The following is a 23708-nucleotide window of genomic DNA, read 5'->3' as shown; positions in this document are numbered from 1 at the left end:
TCTTAGGAAGGTAATTAAATCCATTTACTAAGGCTGAAAATCAGTACACACATTTTAAATTAAATATAAATAAAAGTTATTATAGTCGGTCAGCTGTATGACGGGACAGAGCCGGTCGGTCGGCCCCAGTGAATGTACAAGATGACGCCACTAGTACGATATATATATGTCAAAAAATCATAATTAAAAAATCGAGTAACTTTTGTATTTTACATTTTTTTCTAATTCTGTAAATAAAGCAGTTTACAAGGGGGTCAAAATATAGTGAATAACCCTGTACATTCATTGGGGCCGACCGACCGGCTCTATCCCGTCATACAGCTGACCGACTATAATAACTTTTATTTATATTCAATTTAGAATGTGTGTACTGATTTTCGGCCTTAGTAAATGGATTAAATTACCTTCGTAGGAAAGCAACTTTGATACCCTCTCAGTAACCCCTGTTCTACGTTTCGCTTGACCGGCCGCAGTATGTTTCTCTACAAAATCACAGTAATCAACTGTGAAAAATTTAGCTTTAGTAAATTCAAAGGGATTTTTCAGCGCTGCCTCTCCGTCTATTCTGCTATACAATATGTTGCTGGTTATGTCGGCTATAAAGTTTCAAATAAATTATCATGCTTAGATTGTATAAAGGCTGTAGTTAACAATAAGTAAATGAATTAAAAGAACAACGTTAATTGATATTGTAAATAGGGGTCAAATATTTGAAAGGCTTAGAGTTACCACAATAATGTTCCGGCCTACAGCTGGCCGTGTTGGGTTGATTTTAAACAAACCTACTAATTACAATCATTTTGACAGCAGTTTATTTAAAATTCTTCAAACGAGGAAGATTTATTTAAGCAACTTTAAATATTATAGATATAAATCTATGCACCAAAAAAATGATCATCATTTAGTACGGGAAGACTAAATAACATATCAGAATTTTTCTACATGTCTGATGGCCAGCTGCAAGTGCAGATTTGGATCATTTTAATATATACAAAAAATTGAATGCCGATGAATTACATCAAACACCAATGGTAGTGAATTGCGCGAATTGGCGTATTTTCGCCTCGAGTTACCAGACCAATAGGCGAAACAAAAGGAACAATAGGATTGTTAATATTTCCTTCAGAGTCGTGATACGTCATAATTGACGAGCTCTTTATACTCAGGATGTTTCTGTGAAGTGAGTACCACCGAGAGGAAGCTAGTGACAGTTTGATTTTGGATAACACCTGATACCCACATTTCATTAGCTCTCTCGCGGCATGCGGGCATCTGCCGGACATGATCATCCATTATCTCACCTCTTGCGGAACCAGGAATAAATTAACAATAGCCGCGATAAAGCTCAGCAAAAATCGAAAAGAGAGAAGGAAGACTTCTACCCAACAGAGACTCGTCAGCAGTATCCGACAGTCACAAATATAGATGTATCTATTAAGCTAAATCTGCTACTCAGTATAAACTGTTTGGATGACTAAACGACAGATACATTTTTAAGCTTTCAACATATTAAATTAAATTAAGATCTTATATTCCATATTTTTGTTGATACACAAAAATTATACATAAAATAGTTATTTTATGTACAGCATGTTGTATGAAGAAATATTTTTTCACAAATATAATAGTTTGACCAATGTATATTCGTAATTTCTAGAAAGAATGGCATACTTAATTTTTCTCTAAATAAATGACTGAAAGATATCATCGTTTGAACCTGTTCTTTAGGAATGATAGAGTTTTTGCCATAAGTGGAGCTTTCTTGGGTTTCATTGCTGCTGCGCTGACACTACCACCTAAAAGAAAATAGAGAAACTGTATTAAAACTTAAAAATAAATGGTTAATATTACAGCTACTGATAACAATGACGTTCGATTAACGTTACCAAAAACATCCAACGTAAAGAAATGCGAAAACTATAGAATTATATGTCTTTTGAGCCACCTACTAAGATCTTTCTTAAAAAGAAATACTAGATTTGTTGTAAAAGGTATATTTTAAAATGCCCTAAATAAGGGTCACAATAAGACAAAACGTTTTTGGATTAAGAAATCCATCATCAGTGTTCTAAAAGCCAAAAAAGCATGCCTGAGCCACCAAAATGTGTTGGGTAAAAACCCTTTAAATGTAAACGATATAAAATTTAAATGATGTTCTAGATATGCATGGATGTTACCCAGGGCAACACAGGACTCTTCCTACGTGGTTGGATTTTTTTTGGAGAAAACCTCACATATTCGATTTGATATGGAGTGTGGAGTAATGATGGAGTGATAACCTTCCATATTTCATAGATATATCTTCCCCCAATGAACAAACATAATTGTTTATAAAGGTCAGGACTTAAATGTAAAAATGACCAAATACAGGATAATTATTAGTAAAACCTCAATATTAAATATTCAGCTATTGGTAAACAATCATTACATTTAAAAAGTTGTAAAGGATTTATATTAGCATCCGAAAAATAAGAGTTAATCTATATCGATTTAATTTTTAAAAGTCTTAAGCAAATATTATTTACATGCATTGTTTGGATTTCGTAAATGGGTGACATTGGTTTTGTAATCTAGGCCACGCATTTTGAAAACACTAAGTTAGCAATTATACCGCTATTAGTAATTCACGGTCACATTCAAGTATGGTCAATCATAACAAACAATTGGGATTTATTTATAGATACGTAGAAAGTAAAGAAAGGGATTATTCATTACTCAAAAACCGACGTGGTTAGAGTATAGACATTTCCATCCCTTACACCATTTATTTACTGTCGTACATGGTGACTTAAATAAATATATTCCGGTAATTAGTGTTTCAACTTAATCAACCCCATCATCGGGGGTTGCAACCCCCGCACCACCATAAAGTCGGATCATACTGCGGATCTCATGGGTTGATCTAGTGACGAATTATTAAGTTCTCCGCAGAATGGATAAAGAATGTGAAGTACTCATCAGGACAAAAAAGCGGAAATTGGAGTCCTTTGGTCTGATTATGAGAAATAACGATGGGTATGGTTTACTTTAATTGGATATTGAAGAAATGTGTTAGGTAAAAGAGGCCGCGAAAGACGCCGTAACATGGCTCCATAACCGAAGAACTTGGTTCAATATGTCGACCGCAGACTTGTTTGAAGCAACTATAGACAGAGTAAAACTTACTATGACGGTTGCGAATATCCGGAACGGATAAGCACCGCAAGAAGAAGAGAGAAAAAGGTGGACTGCTTTTCGGATAAAGTAATACAAAATTCTAGATATAGAATTTGAAGATAGGTAATATCCATTGTTTGATAATTACTCTATAGAAACTTACTTGAACCGGATCGGTCGGCGGCTCTTTTTCCGGGATCTGGGACTGCTATCTTCTCAGCTTCTCCGGATTTAGCTAATGCTGTAACTTTTTGGCTAGGTAAAACCTTTCTATCTGTAGAAACTGTGCCATTTTTAGCCTAAAATAAAAAATATGCATATCAGCAAAATATTAATTAGAAAAATTTATTATTTTGCTGAATATCAACCACTATTTCATTGTTATCCATGTTATTGAAATCCAATAAAAATTATGAAATATTCCGCACTAATATGATACAGTGCGTAAATCGTTTAGCTGGACATAGGGAACATACATTGTATATATTTAGATACATAAATACATACATTGTATTATATTAAGATAATTGTGGCAACTTCGCTCTCTCAATGACAAGAATAGTTCTTCTTCTTCTTCTTCCTTTATTGGGTTATATCCCTCGGGATAATTCGCCCAGCTTACACCAGGGAAATACTCTTGTCTTGCTCTGGGCAGTCGAATATTTCCAAATATATATGTTAAAGCCTCAATTTTTTTTTTTTTAATATATATTAGCAGGAAAATCTTCGTATAGGGCCAGACAGTCCCTACAGGAAAGGCAATATTATACCATAAGGGTTAAGGCTTCTATCATTTGGAGGTCCAATATCTTTTTATATCTTTATCTTCTTAATTTTTTTAATTCAAATTTGGGAATTGATTAATTTATAAATTAAGTTTGGCTAAGTTAAGGAATTTAAGGATCAGGTTAATCCTACGTGGATTAAGGTTGGACATAAGTAGGCAAATTTCAATGGGAGTAGGGATATTTGTCTTGGCTAATTCTTTATATAGGTCAAAATTGGGTGACATATTTATAGGGCACTCAAAAATCAGATGATTTAAGGACCCAACTCGGCCACAGTCACAATATGGGTCATCTTTTACTCCTATCCTGAATAGGTGAACTGGAGTAGCACAATGACCTGTCCTTATTCTAATAATGGTGGTTATATGTCTTCTGTCTTGGTATGCAAAATTGTGGTACCAGGGGAGTTTATCTATCTGACCTACAATTTTAGAGTAAAATGAATTATTTCGATTTTTCCCCTGCCATTCTTGCTTCCACCGATTCCAGATGGAATGCTTGATGTCTGGTAGAAAGTTGGAATAGTGAAGAGTGATACCAGCAGCTACATTTAAGGTTCTACCTATATTAGCTAGTTTATCAGCCACCATGTTCCCTTTAATATTCGAGTGTCCTGGAATCCATGCCAGACTAATATTAACGTTATTTTCTTTCGCTTCAATGATGCCTCTCTTGGTCATGAACGATGAATGTTCTGTTTCCATAGAATAGGTTGATCTGCCTATTTTCTGTAAGGCACTTTTAGAGTCCGAGCAGATGATTGCTTGTTTAATCCCATTTTTCAAAATAATTTGGAGGGCATGATTAATTGCGACAATCTCAGCCGTACATATTTGGGTATACTTAGGTAGTTTACTGGTATAAGAATAGTTGATCTCTCGGCTAAAGACACCAAAGCCTGCTGATCCTTCATCATCAACCGAGCCGTCCGTGAAGAATTTGGTGTGACTAGGTTTATTTAGAATTATTTTTTGGAGTTGAACTGAGGCAAGTTCATCTGAACGATTAGATTGGATATTTATGATTGGAATTGTTGATAATTGATGGTCTAGTTCAAAGTTATGGCATGGGTATAAGTCACTTAAATATAAGTTGGGATAAGTACTTTTAAATTTGTTTTTTAAAAGCACTAGAAATGGAATACTTCTGTTTTTCCAATGATTTTGGTTCCTTTGAATTGCCAAATCTAACAGGTCGAGAGCGGAAATAATTGGGTTGCCAATTAACATTAAATTTTTTAATATAAATTTAGAGCTAAGCCATTCCCATCTAGATTTAAGCGAGATCTGACCACTTTCACTTAAGAGAGCATGGATTGGGGTAGATTTCATGCATCCAGTTATAATTCGGATACTTTTGTATTTTAGTTTCTCCAATCTTTTAATTAAGGAAGTTGGACAATCGAAAATTACCTGGCAGCCAAAGTCCAGATGGCTCTGAATCAGACCATTGTGTACAATTTGTAAGGTTTTTGGATCACTTCCCCAATAAGTCCCACAAAGAGCTCTCATCACATTCAGGCCACGATTTACTTTTAGTTCTATTGAGTTTACATATGAATTCCACTTTAAGTTTTTTTGAATATTTACCCCCAGGTATTTGACTGAATCCACCCAACCAATATTCTGGTTACAAAATATTACGTTAGGGGGAGAGATTTTCGTGTTTCCTTTTGTAAATAATATTGCAGAAGATTTGTTCTTAGACAGATTTAAATTGTGGTCTAGCAACCATGATTCCATCTGAATCAATAATTTATTTACATTAATTACCAATTCATTAATATCACTCCCTCTAATCAGAAGAACCAAATCGTCTGCATACTGAATTAGTTTGCATGAAGAGGGGATTAAATTATACAGGGAAAGACAATATAGGTTGAAGAGGATAGGGCTTAATGGGGAACCTTGGGGTAGTCCCAGACTTGATTTTCTTGGGCCATGGGTTTGTCCCAGTTTGTCTTTGACAAATAGCTCTCTATCATTTAGAAGGCAGAAAATCAAATTAGCCAGTTGGGTTGGAATGTTATACTTTAATAATTTGGAATACAAGAGTGATATATTGACATTATCATAAGCAGAAGAGATATCTAGAAATATGCCAACAGTGTACTGATTTTGAGCGAAGCCTATTTGAATTGTTGAGGTGAGGTATGTAAGACATTCCGTACAACCTCTACCCCTTCTAAATCCTAGTTGTAGTGGATTAAAAATCTTATTATGTTCCACAATCCACTCTATTCTATTCTTTATAAGAGTTTCGAGCATTTTGCCTACACATGAAGAAAGAGCTATTGGTCTAAAGTCTAACGGATTATTACAATCTTTATCTTTTTTGATTATAGGTAAAATTACTGATTGTTTCCACTGAACAGGAACTATACCCGTTCTAAGACTTTCATTGAAAAGTTGAATTAATAACAAAGATCCAACAACGGGAAGATTTTTTAACATTGAGTAGGAAATCTGATCCAAACCAGGAGCTGAGTCAGATTTAATTGAGAGGGAGTTCTGATACTCGTCGAGAGCAAATGGCGGTTCTAGGGCTTGAGGAGATCTAACCAATACTTTATTGACAGCGGAAAGGGGGGTTAAGCAACATAGAATTTCGTGGGATATAGGAGTAGAGGGCAATTGTGTATATATTGAAGGTTTCGAAGCCGATACCTTATTAATTTTCTCCCACACAACTTTTAGAGGAGTGTTTCTATTTAATTTACTGCAAAATAGTCTGAAACTATTTTTACGTTTTGATTTTAGGAATTTTCTTGATTTGGCTATATTCTTTTTAGCCTCGATATAGTTTTCCATTGAGGGGATATTTTTAAATTTTTTTAAGGCAGACACTCTCGCAGAGACGACTTCAGCACATGAGTCATCCCACCATGGAATGTGGTATTTGGAATTATTAGGAGGGTGAAGCCAAGGTATTGTTTCATCAGCTACCGATGATATGGAGTTAGTAAAAAATTCGTAATCTTCCCTGGGAGAAGCTAAGAAAATGCTGTTTAAATTGTTATGATAAGTAGACCAATCAGCTTTCTTTAGATTTCTTCTTTTACATGAATGTGGGGGAGATTGAGGACATACACCTATCTGACATATTATGGGGAAGTGGTCACTAGTTCCAGTATCTGAAATAGTGGACCACTTGCCCACACTGGCTGCCACATCGACTGATGCCATTGTTAGATCTACTACCGACTTACTGCCTCCTGGGGCCACCAGTCTAGTTGGGGACCCATCATTGAGAAATACTAGCTCAAGTTCCTCCAAAGAATCAAAAATAATCCTACCATTGTGACTGTCTCTAGAACTACCCCATGCCTTATGATTACAATTTAGATCACCCATGATTAAAAATGGCTTATTAAGTAATTTAACAAGGGAAAACCAGTTGGATTTGGAGATAGAGTTGTCTTGTGGACAGTATATATTAAGAATATTCAAATTAAAGTTAGGGAGAAATGTGAGTTGGAATTGGACATCATGATTGAAGCCTGGATTGGCAATTTGAATTTCCCTATAATCAATATTATTTTTGATAAGAGTAATTAATCCGCCATAGCCATCCTCTCGATCTTTTCTGATTATTTGATACCCTCTACATCTTATAACATGTTGGTTTGAGAGCCAAGATTCGCTAATAAGGATTATATCTGGGTTAAGGTTTTTTATAAGGATTTTTAGATTGTCAGAATTAGTGTTATACGAACGTATATTCCACTGAATAATAGTTATCGGAGTGTTAGGATTCATTATAAAGAGTATGTTTGCTAGACCAAGGAGTCAAAAGATCTCGAATCCTCAGGCTCGAGATCCTCTATTCCCCTCCGACCCTGGTTTACATTTGTATTGAAAGGTGATACACTTTTGTTTATGCTAGTCTTTAGATCTGCCATATTGTAAGGAATGGAGTATGATTTTGAGTTTATTAAGTCCCCAATGAAGGTCATGACGAGCTCCCTGTGAGATTGGTTCAGCATAGACATGGCCTGATTGAAATCCAAATGAAGTTGGGATAAAGATTGTGAGTTAGTGATTTGAGAATCAGAGTGAGCAGGATTGAATTTTGAAGTCGAAGGCTCATTTATTCTTCTACCTGATGGATTAATAAGTAGTCTTTGGTGGGAGATTTTATCATAACCTGTATTTTCTTGTATTGAAGGTCTTCTTCTTTTTGGTGGAGATTGAGTGACTTGACTAAAAGGTTTTGAATATTGAGCTGAGGCTGCAGACCTCCTCTCCTGTGGTAAGATGCCATTAGTATTATTCTGATCGCTATGTAAGGGGGGGAAATCGTTTATGTTTAAAGATGAAATATTGTGGATCCTAGGAACCTGCTGACTTGCCTCATAGAAAGATAGATTAGAAAAGGACATTAGATCCTTAATATCTTTTTGTCTGACTCTCTCTCTACAATTACGACTATTTGATTCATGGTCAGAAGATTTGCAGAAAATGCAATATTTTGTACACGTATTAGATGAAGAATCCTCATGAGAAGTTCCGCATCTAGCACATTTCTTTTTTCCTCTACATTGGTTCGTAGAATGGCCATAAAGTAAGCAATTTCCACATTGAAGAACAGGGCTGATGAATGGTGTGACCCTCATTGGTAGTTGATATATGGAAATTTCTTTAGGAATAGTTTTTCCTGAAAAAGTTATGCTAATAGTTCCCGTGGAGACAAATTCAACCTTTGAATCCACTTGTACTCTCCGGTTCATTCGCTTTACACTTAATATCTTACATAAAGCCAAGTTGGTTTCTGATGCCTCCTTTATTTCTTCCTCTGTGAATCTTTTATTAACTCCCCTTACTATACCCCTACAAGAAATCTGATGAAATGGAATGAACACGTCATACCCTAGGGCTTCCCAATCTTTCCTCACAACGAAATCGTTGGCTGCTTTTCTAGTGGCAAATAATACCCCTATCCTGTTTTTACCTTTTCTACTGATTTTCGTGTGATGTCTTTAATTTTTAAAACAGAAATAGATTTAGCTATACTTAACACGTGGTAATCTCCAATATTTTTATCCTGACTCTGGACAAATACTTCATAAGGACCTATGTCGGTCTCCGAAAATAGTATTTGTTTTTTTCCTTTAAGACTTTTCTGAATAATTGGAGGTTGAGATTGACATTCATGTTGGTTGATTTTATTAGGAGGGTCAGGTGGTGGAGGAGGATCGGGAGGAACTTCTTCCTCCATCTTATGCGGCAGATTGACGAATTTAAAATCTATGCCAGTCGATGCAAATTAGAAATTAACAGGGAAATATAGATAGTTTTGGACCTTACCCTTTGGATGAGTCGTCCGTTCACCTCGAACGATAATCACAGATTTGTCTATTTTAAGTTTTCTTCCAAAAAATCAAATGTCAAACACAACAAAATTCACAACAGATATTCACTGCGAAAAGAAGCCGAGGCTGTTCATCCCAGCGGACCTCGACTTCTTATCAACGATAAATAAAAAATTAACAAGAATTAACAACTGTTTTCACACTAAATTAGGTTTGATGAGGTTTTTTTAGCAAAAATTAAAAACTGTCCACCTCAAATTTTTAAAAGTCCAAACCTCCGACAAGAATAGTTGTTAGCATTAAGGGGCATTAACCTCAAAATTTCGAGTGACACAAATAAACGTCAAAACATGAAATTGTAATAGAACTGTTTTTGACCTAATGGGAACTGTGAGTGTCTGTTTAATTTTGAAATTAATTTTTAAATAAAAGATATTTTAAAAATTAAAATAAAATTATCAATTTATCAGTCATAATCTTTGTTTTTGATTTATTTATGGACTGACTTGCATTCAAAATCACTCATTATATTCGTTCTAACAGCTCTATTGCACCAGAAACTCGTACTCGAACAAAGGTTTCAACTAACACAGGTTAGCGCAGTTGCCACAATGATCTCAATGTATAATCCCTATGTCCAGCAGAACGATTTACGTACTGTATAAATAAAAGGTTAGTAGAAATATGTAGTTGTTTTATGATTAAATTACAATTTGTATAACAAACCCCTTGTTGGATAAATTGACCCTTCCATCTAATATAGAGAAAAATTAATACAATGTCGCTCTAAAAGCTTCGCTTAAAAAAGTGTATACGGGGTGTACCAGACACAACAAAGGCAGATACACTCACCTTTGAGCTACCTAGGCCGCCTTAACTAAATGTCCTAATTATATTGGATTTTAAGAAACTTAAACATATTTCATTGAATTGTTGGCTATTTTCAAGAATTGCATTTTAATGACAAAAAAATTATCCAATACGCTTGTTTCACATTATAAGAATTTTGAACGTGCGAGGGTTTTCTCGTGCGGTAATTTTGACATTCTAATGGTGGCTCATGTAATCATATGGAGCCTTTCTCACTAGACGGTGTTTGGAACGTTCGGTGAAGTCGCCGTGTTTATGTCGTCCTTTGCTACAACACGAGACGGCAGCGGTGCCGTCTTTAAGCACCCAGTAGCATAGGGAACTTAATGCATCCTTTCATATGATACTGTCGTTCAGTCGCATGAAGGTAGCTTCCTCGGTTGTTTGGTATATTATGATTTTCATATATTTTATATTATGATGTGTCAGAGTGATAGTGAAATATTAATAACATTAATTGAAGCGAGATCTGTTCATTGGGACAAAACAATAGAAAAATATAAAGATAGAAACTTGACGAGAAATGCTTAACAGTGCACGAATTAATTTGACTTAACTAATTTGACGAATTAGGTGATGAAGAAAAAAACACATTTTAAAAAACTGGTAAGTATACAGGGTGATTGATTAGTGTGAGGAAGCTCAGTAGATCTGTTATAGCAAAAATTAAAAAAAAAGTTATTAACAAAAATTGTAGGCAGCTTTAAACTCCACATTTTAAAATTAGCTACAATCTTACAGGGTGTTCCATAAGATGGTGGCAGACCAAACTTATGTTTTTTTAAATGAAACACCCTGTATTTTATTTTAAATTAGAAATCTGCTTCACTTTCACATCACAACAATGTAAGGTTTTATTATGTTATACCGGGTATTTAAAAAGTTATAACCAATATTACCTGAAAATCGTATCAAGTTTAACTCCCTGAACTTTTTTAATAATTGTTAAAAATTATAAAACATTTTTTTTTTCATAATATTCGTTAAATCAAATACAGGGTAAGTCAAAATGCAAGTACATTATTTTCTTGGTAATTTTAAATAGAACACCCTGTATTTTATATCACTATCGAAAAGTACTAATATCGTACTTCAAATTTTATGAAGTACTCCCTATACCTAAAGTTATCAGTTTTCTAGATATTTTTATTTTTCCATCAAAGTATTAATTTGGTAGATATTTTAACGTTTACCAATAATTATTGTGAGTTGGCCATGATTGATTTGTCAGAAACTGACAGTTTGACATTATTGTTTATTGATTCAGTAACGAAATAACGACTCAGAAATGAAAACAATTTATTTCAAATAAAATTTATAAAAAATAACCGACGGAAAATTAAAAAAAAAATAACAACACATAGAAAAATAAAAAAAAACAACAGTAATTTTAACTTATCTTACTTAAGGTGTTCAAAATGACCTCCCAAAATATCTATGCATACTTGAAAGCGGTCATTGAAAGAGTTGATTACATTACTAAGCATTTGTAAAGAAATATTTTGAAACGCAATTCGGATTCTATTTTTCATATCATCCTTTGTTGTTTGAGGTATTTTATATACTTCATTCTTAACGTAACCCCAAAAAAATGAGTCCATTTTATTGAAATCTTGGGGGCCACCTTACCGGTCCATCCCTTCAGATCCATCTTTCACCAAACTGATCATTAAGTTCACCACGTACTAATTCGTTGTGGTGCGCAGGAGCACCGTCATGTAGAGACCAGATTTGTTCACGTATATTAAGTGGAACCTTTTCTAATAATATCGGTAACTGATTTAATATTTAAATAAATCTCACCATTTAAATTATCTTCAAAAAAATATGGTCCTACTACATGGTTACCGACGATACCTCCCCACACATTTAGAGGCCATCTTGTTTGACTATGTGTTACTATGTGGTATGGATTACTTGTTGAATAGTAGTGAAAGCGCCTATTAACAGAACCGTTGCGATGAAATGTAGCTTCATCAGCAAATAGGACATAATCAAAAAAATCTTTCTGCTCATTAATTTTTTCTAAGGCCCATTCCCAAAATACTATCTATCAGGTTGCCGCCTATCAGGAAACCGTTCTTGATAAATTCTAGCTGATAGTAATGAATTTTTATTGCATTCCCCCAAAATCCGGATCATATCTACAATTTCATCAGTAGTAAAATTCGTTATTGCTAATTTAAATTGAATTATTTACTGAATTACTAAATAATAATTGTTGCTAATTTAAGGTGTACCCAATACTGAATTAATAAACAATAATGTCAAACTGTCAGTTTCTGATAAATCAACCATGGCCAACTCACAATAATTATTGGTAAACGTTAAAATATCTACCAAATTAATACTTTGATGGAAAAATAAAAATCTCTAGAAAACTGATAACTTTAGGTATAGGGAGTACTTCATAAAATTTGAAGTACGATAGTAGTACTTTTCGATAGAGATATAAAATACAGGGTGTTCTATTTAAAATTACCAAGAAAATAATGTACTTGCATTTTGACTTACCCTGTATTTGATTTAACGAATATTATGAAAACGAATATGTTTTATAATTTTTAACAATTATTAAAATACTATGGTTGCAATAGATCAATGTTCCTATACTCCTTTTTAATTATACAGAGAGTTAAACTTGATACTATTTTCAGGTAATATTGGTTATAACTTTTTAAATACCCGGTATAACATAATAAAACTTTACATTGTTGTGATGTGGAAGTGAAGCAGATTTCAAATTTAAAATAAAATACAGGGTGTTCCATTTAAAAAAGCATAAGTTTGGTCTGCCACCATCTTATGGAACACCCTGTAAGATTGTAACTAATTTTAAAATGTGGAGTTTAAAGCTGCCTACAATTTTTGTCAATAACTTTTTTTTGTAATTTTTACTATAACAGATCTACTGAGCTTCCTCACACTAATCAATCACCCTGTATTATAATAAACTTTATTCTACAAAATTATATTTAGTTTTATAAGGTAAACAATACGGTGAAAACTAGAGTAGGGCGGCGGTCACGTCTTGTGTGAAATTAACTAAAAACAACATTTAAAACGAGGGGAACAACATTTAAAAATGAATGGATGACAGAGGGTCTTTTAAATTCTGTACATGAAAACATAGATTGTAATGTTGTTATGAAGCTGTTTCCTTGTGGAATTTTTATAATAAACTAGTCTAAATGGGAAATAAGCCACAACTTAACTAAAAAAAATAATTTTATTAACCTTTCGACGCCCAAATCGGATGTCGAAACGTTAATAAAATCATTTTTTTTAGTTCAATTGTGGCTTATTTCCCATTTAGAATAGTTTATTACATAGATTGTATGAGCAATTAGATGAGCTAATCCAAGATCCCACAAATAACTTAGTAGAACAACGATTATAAAAACAAATTAAGACTTTTAATTAAAAACATAAGAAATAATAACCGACAAAATAGAAATTGCAAATGAATTAAATACGCATTACAGTACATTAGGACAAAAGTATGGACAAAAAATACCCAATTGTAATGATACATCGTAATGATACATATCCGACATCGTATCATGTACCTACCTCAGCCACAAAGTGTAAATAAAAATAATATACCAAACTTCTTCTTCTTATGGTGCCTATCCGTTACGGATGTTGGACACTAACATGGCTATTCTGACTTTGTTGAGTGCTGCAGTGAAAAGTCCGGTAGTGGTTAAGTTAAACCATTTTCGCAGGTTATGCAGCCAGGATATTCTTCTTCGTCCTGGACCTCTTTTCCCATGCACTTTACCTTGAAGTATGGTCCGAAGTAGGTCATATCGTTGTTCATTGCGCATTATATGGCCCAGGTATTCCAGTTTGCGACGTTTTATGGTTACGACTAGTTCGCGCTCTTTACCCATTCTATGTAGAACTTCTTCGTTGGTAACTCTGTCTATCCAGGAAATCCTCAACATGCGTCTATAGCACCACATCTCAAATGCTTCGAGTCTCTTCAGTGATGCTTCAGTTAAGGTCCATGACTCCACGCCATATAAAAGAACGGAAAATACGTAGCATTTTAGTAAACGAACTTTTATTTCCAATTTTATATCGTGCCTGTTAAAGATTTTTTTCATTTTGACGAAAGCTGATCTTGCCTTCTCGATCCTTATCTTAATTTCCGTCGATTGGTCCCACTGTTCATTTAAGTTTGCACCCAAATAACAAAAGTTGGTGATTTGTGTTATAGGTTGTTTATAGGATGTATTTGGTTTTTTTGATGTTAAAATCAAGCCCAAACTTTTTATTTACTTCTAGTTTCTATTTACTTCTATTTACTTCTGCCACCCTGGAGACAAGTGTCTGTAGACCTTCAAGACTGTCTGCAAAAATGACAGTATCATCAGCGTATCTTATGTTGTTCAATCGTTCTCCGTTTATAAGTATTCCCTCGTCTATGTCCGTTAGCGCTAGGTTCAAAATGTGCTCTGAATATGTATTGAACAATAATGGGGACAATATACATCCCTGTCGCACACCTCTTTTTATCTTTATGTCGTCTGTTAACTGATCCCCTACTCTAACAGCTGCAGTTTGTTCGTAATAGATATTGTTTATTATAGACTATCTGCTGTCTAGACTCTGCTGTGACTCTGCTGTCTAGACCAATTGAATTTAATATTTTCATCAGTTCGTCATATTTTATTCTAACGAACGCTTTTTGGTAATCAACAAAACACACATATATATATTACGATTCACGTCTCTACATCTTTGAAAGAGAACTTGTATTGCAACCATACACCAAACAACACAGCAAAATATCTTCGTGCGACTTAATTCTTATTGTTTCAAAAGGACAATTGCGACAAAACTACGGCACGAGAAATCCCTCGCACGTTCAAAATTCTTATAATGAGAAACAGCACATACAACTTTTAGCATTGAAATTACAACGTTTATATGCATGCAAGCATACCTCATTATGAACATGTTCCAGTTGATTATCATACCAGATATATTATGCAAGAGGAATTTTAATATTTTTTTATTTTATAAATTTTGATAGTAGTTAGGGTGTTACATAGTTGAGGTCTTATATCTGAAGATATAAGCCCTCTTTTCAAAAAAGGGATGATATAACGTGGTACGTTAACCCTTAGCACTGAACAAAACTTCTACGAAATAAAATATAAAGGCTGTATGACACTATGCATTTTCTTGTATCGTTTCTGATATCGTTTCTGATATGTCAAAAAAATGCATAGTGTCATACACGGATACAAGAAACGATACAAGAATTTGTGTCAGACACAGATTCTTGTACAAGCATTGCGCCAATTTCTGCGCCAATTTCTGCGCAAAGAGCAAAAACGTAAAACCTGCTGGTAAAACATCTAAATTCTAAATGTTATAATGGCGGCTGAAAATAGGATCATATGTTTTGATGAATTTATTTGTGTTTTTGTAGGTATTATTTATAACTCTTTTATTGATACTTAATATACCGTTTAGTATGGACTACTGTTCTACTAATAACCATATATTTAGCTCCTAATTAGTAAAGTTCAAACTATAACTTTGGGTTTCATGTTGCATAATTTTTTAATAGAGGAAAATACAATAGTTCCTAATTTGGATCAAACTGAAGATAATTCTAATGCAAATATTTAACAAAATAAAAACACAAACATAATCAACCTCAAACAGTCAACGTAAATATTCTGGTTAACATTAAAATGTTAAATTTATAAGTTTTTAAAAGTTTATAAATTTTATAAAATCCTTAAAATCAGCTGTAGACGCAGTACTACCATACCAATGTAACGTGACACAGGGTGACAAACAAAATTTCGACCAATCACGTGCCGAATTTCATACAATTTCCGATACAAGAACTTGCATAGTGTCATACAGGGCACAAATGTACGTACAAGAAACGATACAAGAAAATGTATATAACTTTCTAATATCAGAAACGATATTAGAAATGATACAAGAAAATGCATAGTGTCATACAGTCTAATATACAGTCGGAAAAATGAAAGAATACCCATGAACAATCACATCAATCACTTATTTTGTATTTGCTGTCTTTTTCTATAAGTAACAAACGTTTGTTATAGAAAAAGATAACAAATACAAAATAAGTGATTGATGAGATCGTTTATGGGTATTCTTTCATTTTTCCGACTGTAGTTTATATTAATGTACATGATCGGCATTGACCGCTATCGAACTATCTATGTTGAGATTTAGTATTGTATATATAAACCAACACGAAGAAGCGACTACCCATTCAGATCAATCGATTAGTCACGCGATGAAGAAATAATACGCTAGTCGTGACATTGCTATTGTTTACAAATGTATGACTGTTGTTATGTTTAAATGAACACTGTTCTATTTGAAGTTTAAATATAATTATAGTGAGAATGAAGGTATTTTATTATACATACAAGTAATCCCGGACTTAGGGCGCCATAGCTCAGCCACCAGACGTATTACCAGCTCATGGCAAGAGGAAGACCAAGAGGAATTTTAATATTTTTTTATTTTATAAATTTTGATAGTAGTTTCGGTATTACATTATTTGGTCAACCAGCAGACTCAAAGCCACTGGAAACGAAACCACCTACATACAATATTGATGCACTGTAAAACGACATAATTTTTATGTAAGTTACGGCTTAGCCAAAAATTAACCTGATCTACTCAACAGTCCAGAATACCAACCAAGACAAATTTAATTAAATTCAATGAAGCAGGTGATGAAGCGCTCGGCAAGATAGCAAGCAACAAAAAGTATACTCCATTGTGGTAGAGACATGAAACGAGAATGCAGTACACAACAATAAACAAGCTTATCAAAAGTGGCTGCACTTGACAAGCATATCAAAAACGGGTCTACCCCAAAATCCCGACAGCCAAAATCCCGACAGTCACAATCCCGACAGCCACAATTCCGACTTCCAAAATCCCGACACGCCAGAATCCCGACAGGCCAAAATCCCGACAGGCCAGAATCCCGACAGGTTTGATAAGTTTCTTTTTAACATATAATTGCATTTATTTCTTGTTTTTTGTTTATGGTCATCTGTTTTTTATTTTTTGTTACTAAACCAAAACCGTTATTAAACTAAACTATTTACCATTTAATATGAACTAATTTTCTAAATAACATTTCTAACATGGATATATGAATTAAATTATTTTTTTTGCCAATATATAGTCCAATAATATATGTATAATCAAATCCTGAATTCAAGTTTACTTTCATATAATAGATATTATCATGTCACTTACGACCTTCCATTTGAGTAAGTATAGCTTTTATATTATAAAATGAAGTGTTTAAATAATTTTTTGCTTTAAAATACATTTAATTAGTACCCGTACTTATTAGTAAGTAATAATTTTTCAATTTCAACACTCTATAATATGATTTGGTAGTGCATTTGAAAAGGAAACAATAAATATTCAATATGTAGTGGTCGGAATTTTTACTTATGCGAGGATTGTTGCATGTCGGGATTTTGACCTGTCGGGATTCTGGCGTGTCGGTGTTTTGTCCGTCGGGATTTTGGCTGTCGGGACTTTGGGCGCCACCGATCAAAAACATCATCATCATTAAGAGGATGGGTACGTATTTTCGGCTGCAATGCTATTTAAATGGGGATTCATTTTTTTCGAATCCTGAGAAAACTAATAAATATTTTTGAAAAATTTAAACGCAGAATGAAAGATTACGTTATTAACGAGGGCAGAAAGTCCCTGAGAACTTCTATATGTTTATTTTAATAAGTTACAGGGGTGAAAAACTAAGAGAAAATTTAGTGTGATTTTTAATTTAAAATATCTCATCCAAAAATACTTTTTATTTATTCTAAGGAACTTTCGGCCCTCGGTAATAATATAGTCTTTCATTCTGCGTTTAAATTTTTCAAAAATATTTATTGGTTTTTTCAGAATTCGAAAAAAATGAACACAATGTCCGTGGTAATATTTCCAAATCTATCTTTGTCATACAACGCACTCAGTCGAATAGAATATTGTCAGCATACTGTCAGTCAGACTGTGACAATCAGTGACAATTTTAAATATTTGACATGGCAACGGGAATATTTTGAGTTGTTGATTAAATAATATTGATATATAGTGTATTTGATAAATAATTGATTTAAGACGTGAACTTAATAAAAAGTTATTTATTGTGTATTATTTATGGAAGATCCAAGCAGAGAATACACCAGGATAATATATTCTGTGATCCAAGTATTTTGTTGTTAAAGATGTTCAAAATTGTAAGCGTTCCATAGCAACAATATATTATTAAAAAATCACTTAAACACTTTTCCTCTTTTCTCGATTGAGTATTAGTTTTTGTTGTACATATAAATTATTACAATCACTGAATACATAGTTAGTGAAAAAATTATCACATTTATTAACTGAATTAATAATTTGCAATTATAAAAATAACAGTTATCCAAGAACATTCAAAAGCCATCTCTTTAAATTAACGATGACATTTTCAAGTATAATGACATTCTAGTAATGTTTACATATCCATACCCGTGTGAATTTTACTATACGTAATTTGCCATGTAAAGACAGAAAAAGTAGGGATATCCGTAAAAAATTTGCGAATTATGTACCGATGGCCTTTTGATTTGTCCATTGTTGAACATAGGCCGCTTCTAGACATTTCCATCTATTTTTATTCTGCGCCTCTGCTATTCAATTAATCATAATTCTTTCAAGGTCTTCGATCCATAGCGCTTTGGGTCTTAACCGTCTTCGCTTGTTTGCTCTAGGTCTCCACTCAAGCGATTTTCCACATATCGTCTTTCTGGCAATTCTTGCTATTCTAGCAATATGAACCGCCAATTTTCATTTTTGCCTTGTAATACGTTCGACAATGTCTTCCACTCCGGTTCGTCTATGAACTTCCCCATTTCTCAGTTTATGCCTCAAGCTTTTTCCAATCATTGATCTCTATTTTGTGAGAGTTAGTATTCGATAGGTAGTGGACTGTATATGAACTTATTTGCTCATATTAAAACGCATACGTTTTGAATTGACCTTTATTTACACTTAAGAGGATCGGAACGTATTTTCGGCTGCAATGCTATTCAAATGGGGATTCATTTTTTTCAAATCCTGAGAAAACTAATAAGTATTTTGGAAAAATTTAAACGCAGAATGAAAGATTACGTTATTAGCGAGGGCCGAAAGTCCCTGAGAACTTCTACAATGTTTATTTTAATAAGTTACAGGGGTGAAAAAACTAAGAGAAAATTTAGTGTGATTTTTAAATTCAAATATCTCATTCAAAATAAACTTTTTATTTATTCTAAGGGACTTTCGGCCCTCGGTAATAATTTAGTCTTTCATTCTGCGTTTAAATTTTTCAAAAATATTTATTGGTTTTTTCAGGATTTGAAAAAAATGAACACAATGCCGTGGTAATATTTTCCAAATCTGTCTTTGTCTTACAACGCACTCAACCGAATATAATATTGTCAGCATATATTGTCAGTCAGACACTGACAATCAGTGACAATTTTAAATATTTGACATTGCATCGGGAATATTTTGAGAAATTGATTAAATATTATTGATATATAGTGTATTTGATAAATAATTGATTTAAGACGTGAACTTAATAAAAAGTTATTTATTGTGTATTATTTGTGAAAGATCCAAGCAGAGAATACATCAGATATATCCTGTGATCCAAGTATTTTGTTGTTAGAGATGTTCAAAATTGTAAGCGTTCCAAAATAACAACATATTATTAAAAAATCACATTAACACTTTTCCTCTTTTCTCGATTGATTATTAGTTTTTGTTGTACAAATAAATTATTACAATCACTGAAAACATAGTTAGTGAAAAAATTATCACATTTATTAACTGAATTAATAATTTGCAATTATAAAAATAACAGTTATCCAAGAACATTCAAAAGCCATCTCTTTAAATTAATTATGACATTTTCAAGTAGAATGACATTCTAGTAATGTTTACATATCCACACCAGTGTGAATTTTACTACACGTAATTTGCCGTGTAAAGACAGAAAAAGTAGGGATACACGTAAAATATTTGCGAATTATGTACCCATAGCCTTAAGGTTTGAAACATATTATAATACATTATAGCATGGCGGCCGTGGTTGAAGTCTGTGAAGTTGAGGTTTCTGGTCCATATGAGAGGACTAGTAGAACAGCTTGCACTGTTTAAAAGCTTTCCTCTTTAAATAGATTGGGACATTTGTTTTAAACACGTCTCTCATTTTTCCAAATGCAGCAGCCCAACTTAAACTTACGTTTCCTCCTCTATATGAACATAATATGAAGATTAAATAAAGAAGTGAAAAATCTACTAAATAAAGCAAAAAATATTTCCTGGGAAAGTAAATCCAAAGAGCTCAACAAATATATAGGGTCAACAAGATCAAGGGAAGCATGGAAAACAATCAAAAACTTTAGAACAAACAGAAAAGAAAAGAGCAGGATAGGTTTAATAGAAGAATCTTGGACGGAACATTACTCACAACTTCTGACTGGAACAAGACCCTAGTTCACGAATACCATCACAACAACATATGAAGTGGAATACGATAAAAACTATGAAATAAAAGTACTGGAAGTCGAAGATGTGGATCACAATGTATACCAAACGAATAACTAAAACACAGCTCACGAGTATTACGAGAGTTACTACCATATATTTTCACAATATTTTAGAAAAGACATAACTTATCAACGGAATGTACAAAAGCATATATTAACAACCTCTACACTGCACTTACAAGAGAAGATAGAAAACATTGTTCAAACTACAAAGGGCTGAGTGTCACAAATTTACTCTCAAGACTCTGGAAAAATAATACATACAAAACAAAATTCAAGAGATGATAGATATAGAAGAACAAAATGGTTTTCGTACAGGCAAATGATGTATAAACTAAGAAATGGTTAAACTCTTTTAAGGGTAGAAGCATTTCAATTTGTCATTCCAGTTTGTAATTTAACCGGATTTGATGAGAATTGAAATACACACACCGGCAAAATTAGCCGAACACGTTAAAAATGGGACATGTTTGATGTCTCGTATTTCATAAACCAGTGGTCCGATTTAAGTGATTCTTTTAGTATGTTATAGACTTATTATTTAAGAATATCGGTGTAATAATATTGTTGCTAGACAGTTAAATGTCATTTTATACCGGGTGTAACAAGCATACTGTGTTTTTTTCTTAAAGTTCGGAACACCCTGTGGAATATTCCAGCATATATAAAATATTAAAATTAAAACTCGATTGTAGAATTATGCTTTCTTAACATTTTCTTTTTTGATTCATTTGCTTATGTTGGAAAATAAAAAAGTTATGTGCTTTAACAACTAGCCATGTTTTTTATTAATAAATCCTCATAGTAGGGGAGAAAAGTATGCTAAATTTGCAATTACTCGGGCGTTCTTGTGACCTGGAGTGGATTGTGAAGAGTGGGTGCTACAACCAAAAAAAGTTAAGTTAAGTTTTCCATAAAGCGTGGGACTCTCCATTTTTCAATTTAGTTTTCCATTTCCACCAATCGTTTTTTCCGATTATAGCGCTATTTATACATAATAGGAAAAAATGTTGCGAATAAAAGTTGCTTATTTTTACGTCAAGGATCCAAATCTGCAATAAAAATTGGGGGCTCCTATTTAATATTTTAATGTAACCTCCCACCCCACCTCCGTGGGGGGTCGTGTTTGGTGCCATTCGGTAGATTTTTGAAAAATATTGAATAGGTGTATTTTGCAGTTTTACGATCTGATATTCATTTCGCAAAATATCGCAGGGTTCGTATTTATAATTTTTTATTTACCCCCACCCCTTTCCGTGGGGTGTCACGAGCCACTACGGAGGTGGGGTGGGGGATTTAATTTAAAATCTTAAATAGGAGCCCCCAATTTTTATTGCAGATTTGGATTCTTTACGTAAAAATAAGCAACTTTTATTCGACATATTTTTTCGAATTATGGATAGATAGCGCTATAATCGGAGAAAAATGATTGTTTCAAATGGAAAATTAAATTAAAACTGAAAAGTCCCCCACTTTATGGAAAACTTAACTTAACCTTTTTCTGATTTTAGCACATACTCTTCACAATCCAATAGGTTCCCATAACGCTCGAGTAACTGCAAATTTAGTATACTTTCCTCCCCTACTATGAGGATTTATTGATGAAAAACATGGATAGTTGTTAATGCACATAACTTTTTTATTATCTCACATAAGTAAATGAGTCGAAAAGGAAAATGTTTAGCAAGCCTAAGTCTACAATCGAGTATTAATTCTAATATTTTACATATGCTAGAATTTTAACTATTTAGAATGGGAAATAAGCCACGATATTATTAAAAAATGATTTTTATTAACGTTTCGACGCCCAAATCGGGTGCCGTTGTCAAAATACAAAATACTATTAATATAAACAAAAATGTTGTTGCTTAGTAAAAAAATTCTTCTAATAATTTATTTAATTTGACTCATTTATATCGGCAATTCAGATACATATGATACATTTTAAAGTAGAAGACTTTAAAATGATATTGCCAATATTTATGAGTTGCGTTCCTGGGACGACTTTACTGAAAGATAGTTCATTCGATTACATGAAATCAACCCCAACTCAAGAATATCCGTCACAAAAAATCATAGCATGTGATCTGTCTTTAAAAAGACAACCACATGCAACGGTGACATTAAAATTCTCGCGTTAGAGATCTCATAGTAAATCACGAGGGAAAACCAGGAAAAACCTCGTGATACTATCCCGACATCGTAAGTATTTGGTCTTACATTTAATTTACTCTCAAAATTAATACCAAATTCTGACTTTACTATAATTTTGTTTAAATTATAAATAATATCAATAATACATGGGTATATAAGTAATACTAAAATATAAAATATGTACTAACTCGACTATTGACTTACTAATTGTGGTATTTTCTTTCTATTGACTTCCTCTTTCAGTATGGGTATCCACATCCTACTGCATTCCACCGAGGAATTTGCGACACAATTGGTTTCGTTTAGCATAATTAGAGCCGCTTCTTTGATTTTTCTCTTTTTACTATCTGTTTCTTTCAGGACTATACTTGAATCTCTCCACTGAACTCTATGTTCATTATCCCATGGGTGTTCACATATTTGAGATCTATCAAATTCTCTATTTTTAATATAAGATTGATGTTCACTTATTCTAACGTTTAATGGTTTTAATGTTTCACCTATATAAAACTGTTCGCATTCACAAGGTATTTTATAAATACAATTCTTTGTCCTTTCTTGTTCATTGTTAGGTTTAGTTTTAGATAGAATAGATCTCAATGTGTTGGTTGTTTTGAATGTTGTTGAAATGTTGAATTTATTTCCTATTGTTTTAAGTTTCTCGGATAGTCCTTTTATGTATGGTATTGATATATTTTTTTATTATATTGATATATCTAATTTCGTTTTGATTATGTTTAAAGTTTTATCTAATGGCACATTTGTAAATAAACTGTTTATGTCAAAACTTACTAAAATATTATTTGGATTAAA

The 23708-nt window shown here is 33.1% G+C and overlaps 1 protein-coding gene across 2 annotated transcripts in view; it reads right to left on the bottom strand.

Annotated features, from left to right (window-relative positions):
- Window positions 1–453: 453 nt before the first annotated feature.
- The window catches only part of LOC114346261 (transcription elongation factor B polypeptide 3), a 73012-nt gene continuing 49757 nt past the window's right edge, over window positions 454–23708 (bottom strand). Inside the window, exons 7-8 of one of the 2 annotated variants that reach the window (XM_028297064.2) lie at window positions 3320–3455; window positions 454–1796 (exon numbers count right to left, since the gene is read on the bottom strand). In XM_028297064.2, coding sequence (XP_028152865.2) covers window positions 1705–1796; window positions 3320–3455 — 228 coding nt within the window. In that variant the 3' untranslated portion in view covers window positions 454–1704. Of the gene's footprint in view, window positions 1797–3319; window positions 3456–20259; window positions 20445–23708 lie in introns of those variants that run through there. The other variant, XM_050641975.1, reaches the window with a different exon arrangement.

The sequence above is a fragment of the Diabrotica virgifera genome, chromosome 1, assembly GCF_917563875.1.
Source record: "Diabrotica virgifera virgifera chromosome 1, PGI_DIABVI_V3a".
NCBI classification, from domain to species: Eukaryota; Metazoa; Arthropoda; class Insecta; order Coleoptera; family Chrysomelidae; genus Diabrotica; species Diabrotica virgifera.
Note: the sequence above shows the minus strand (reverse complement) of the source record. Positions and strands in the feature narration are given on the sequence as shown.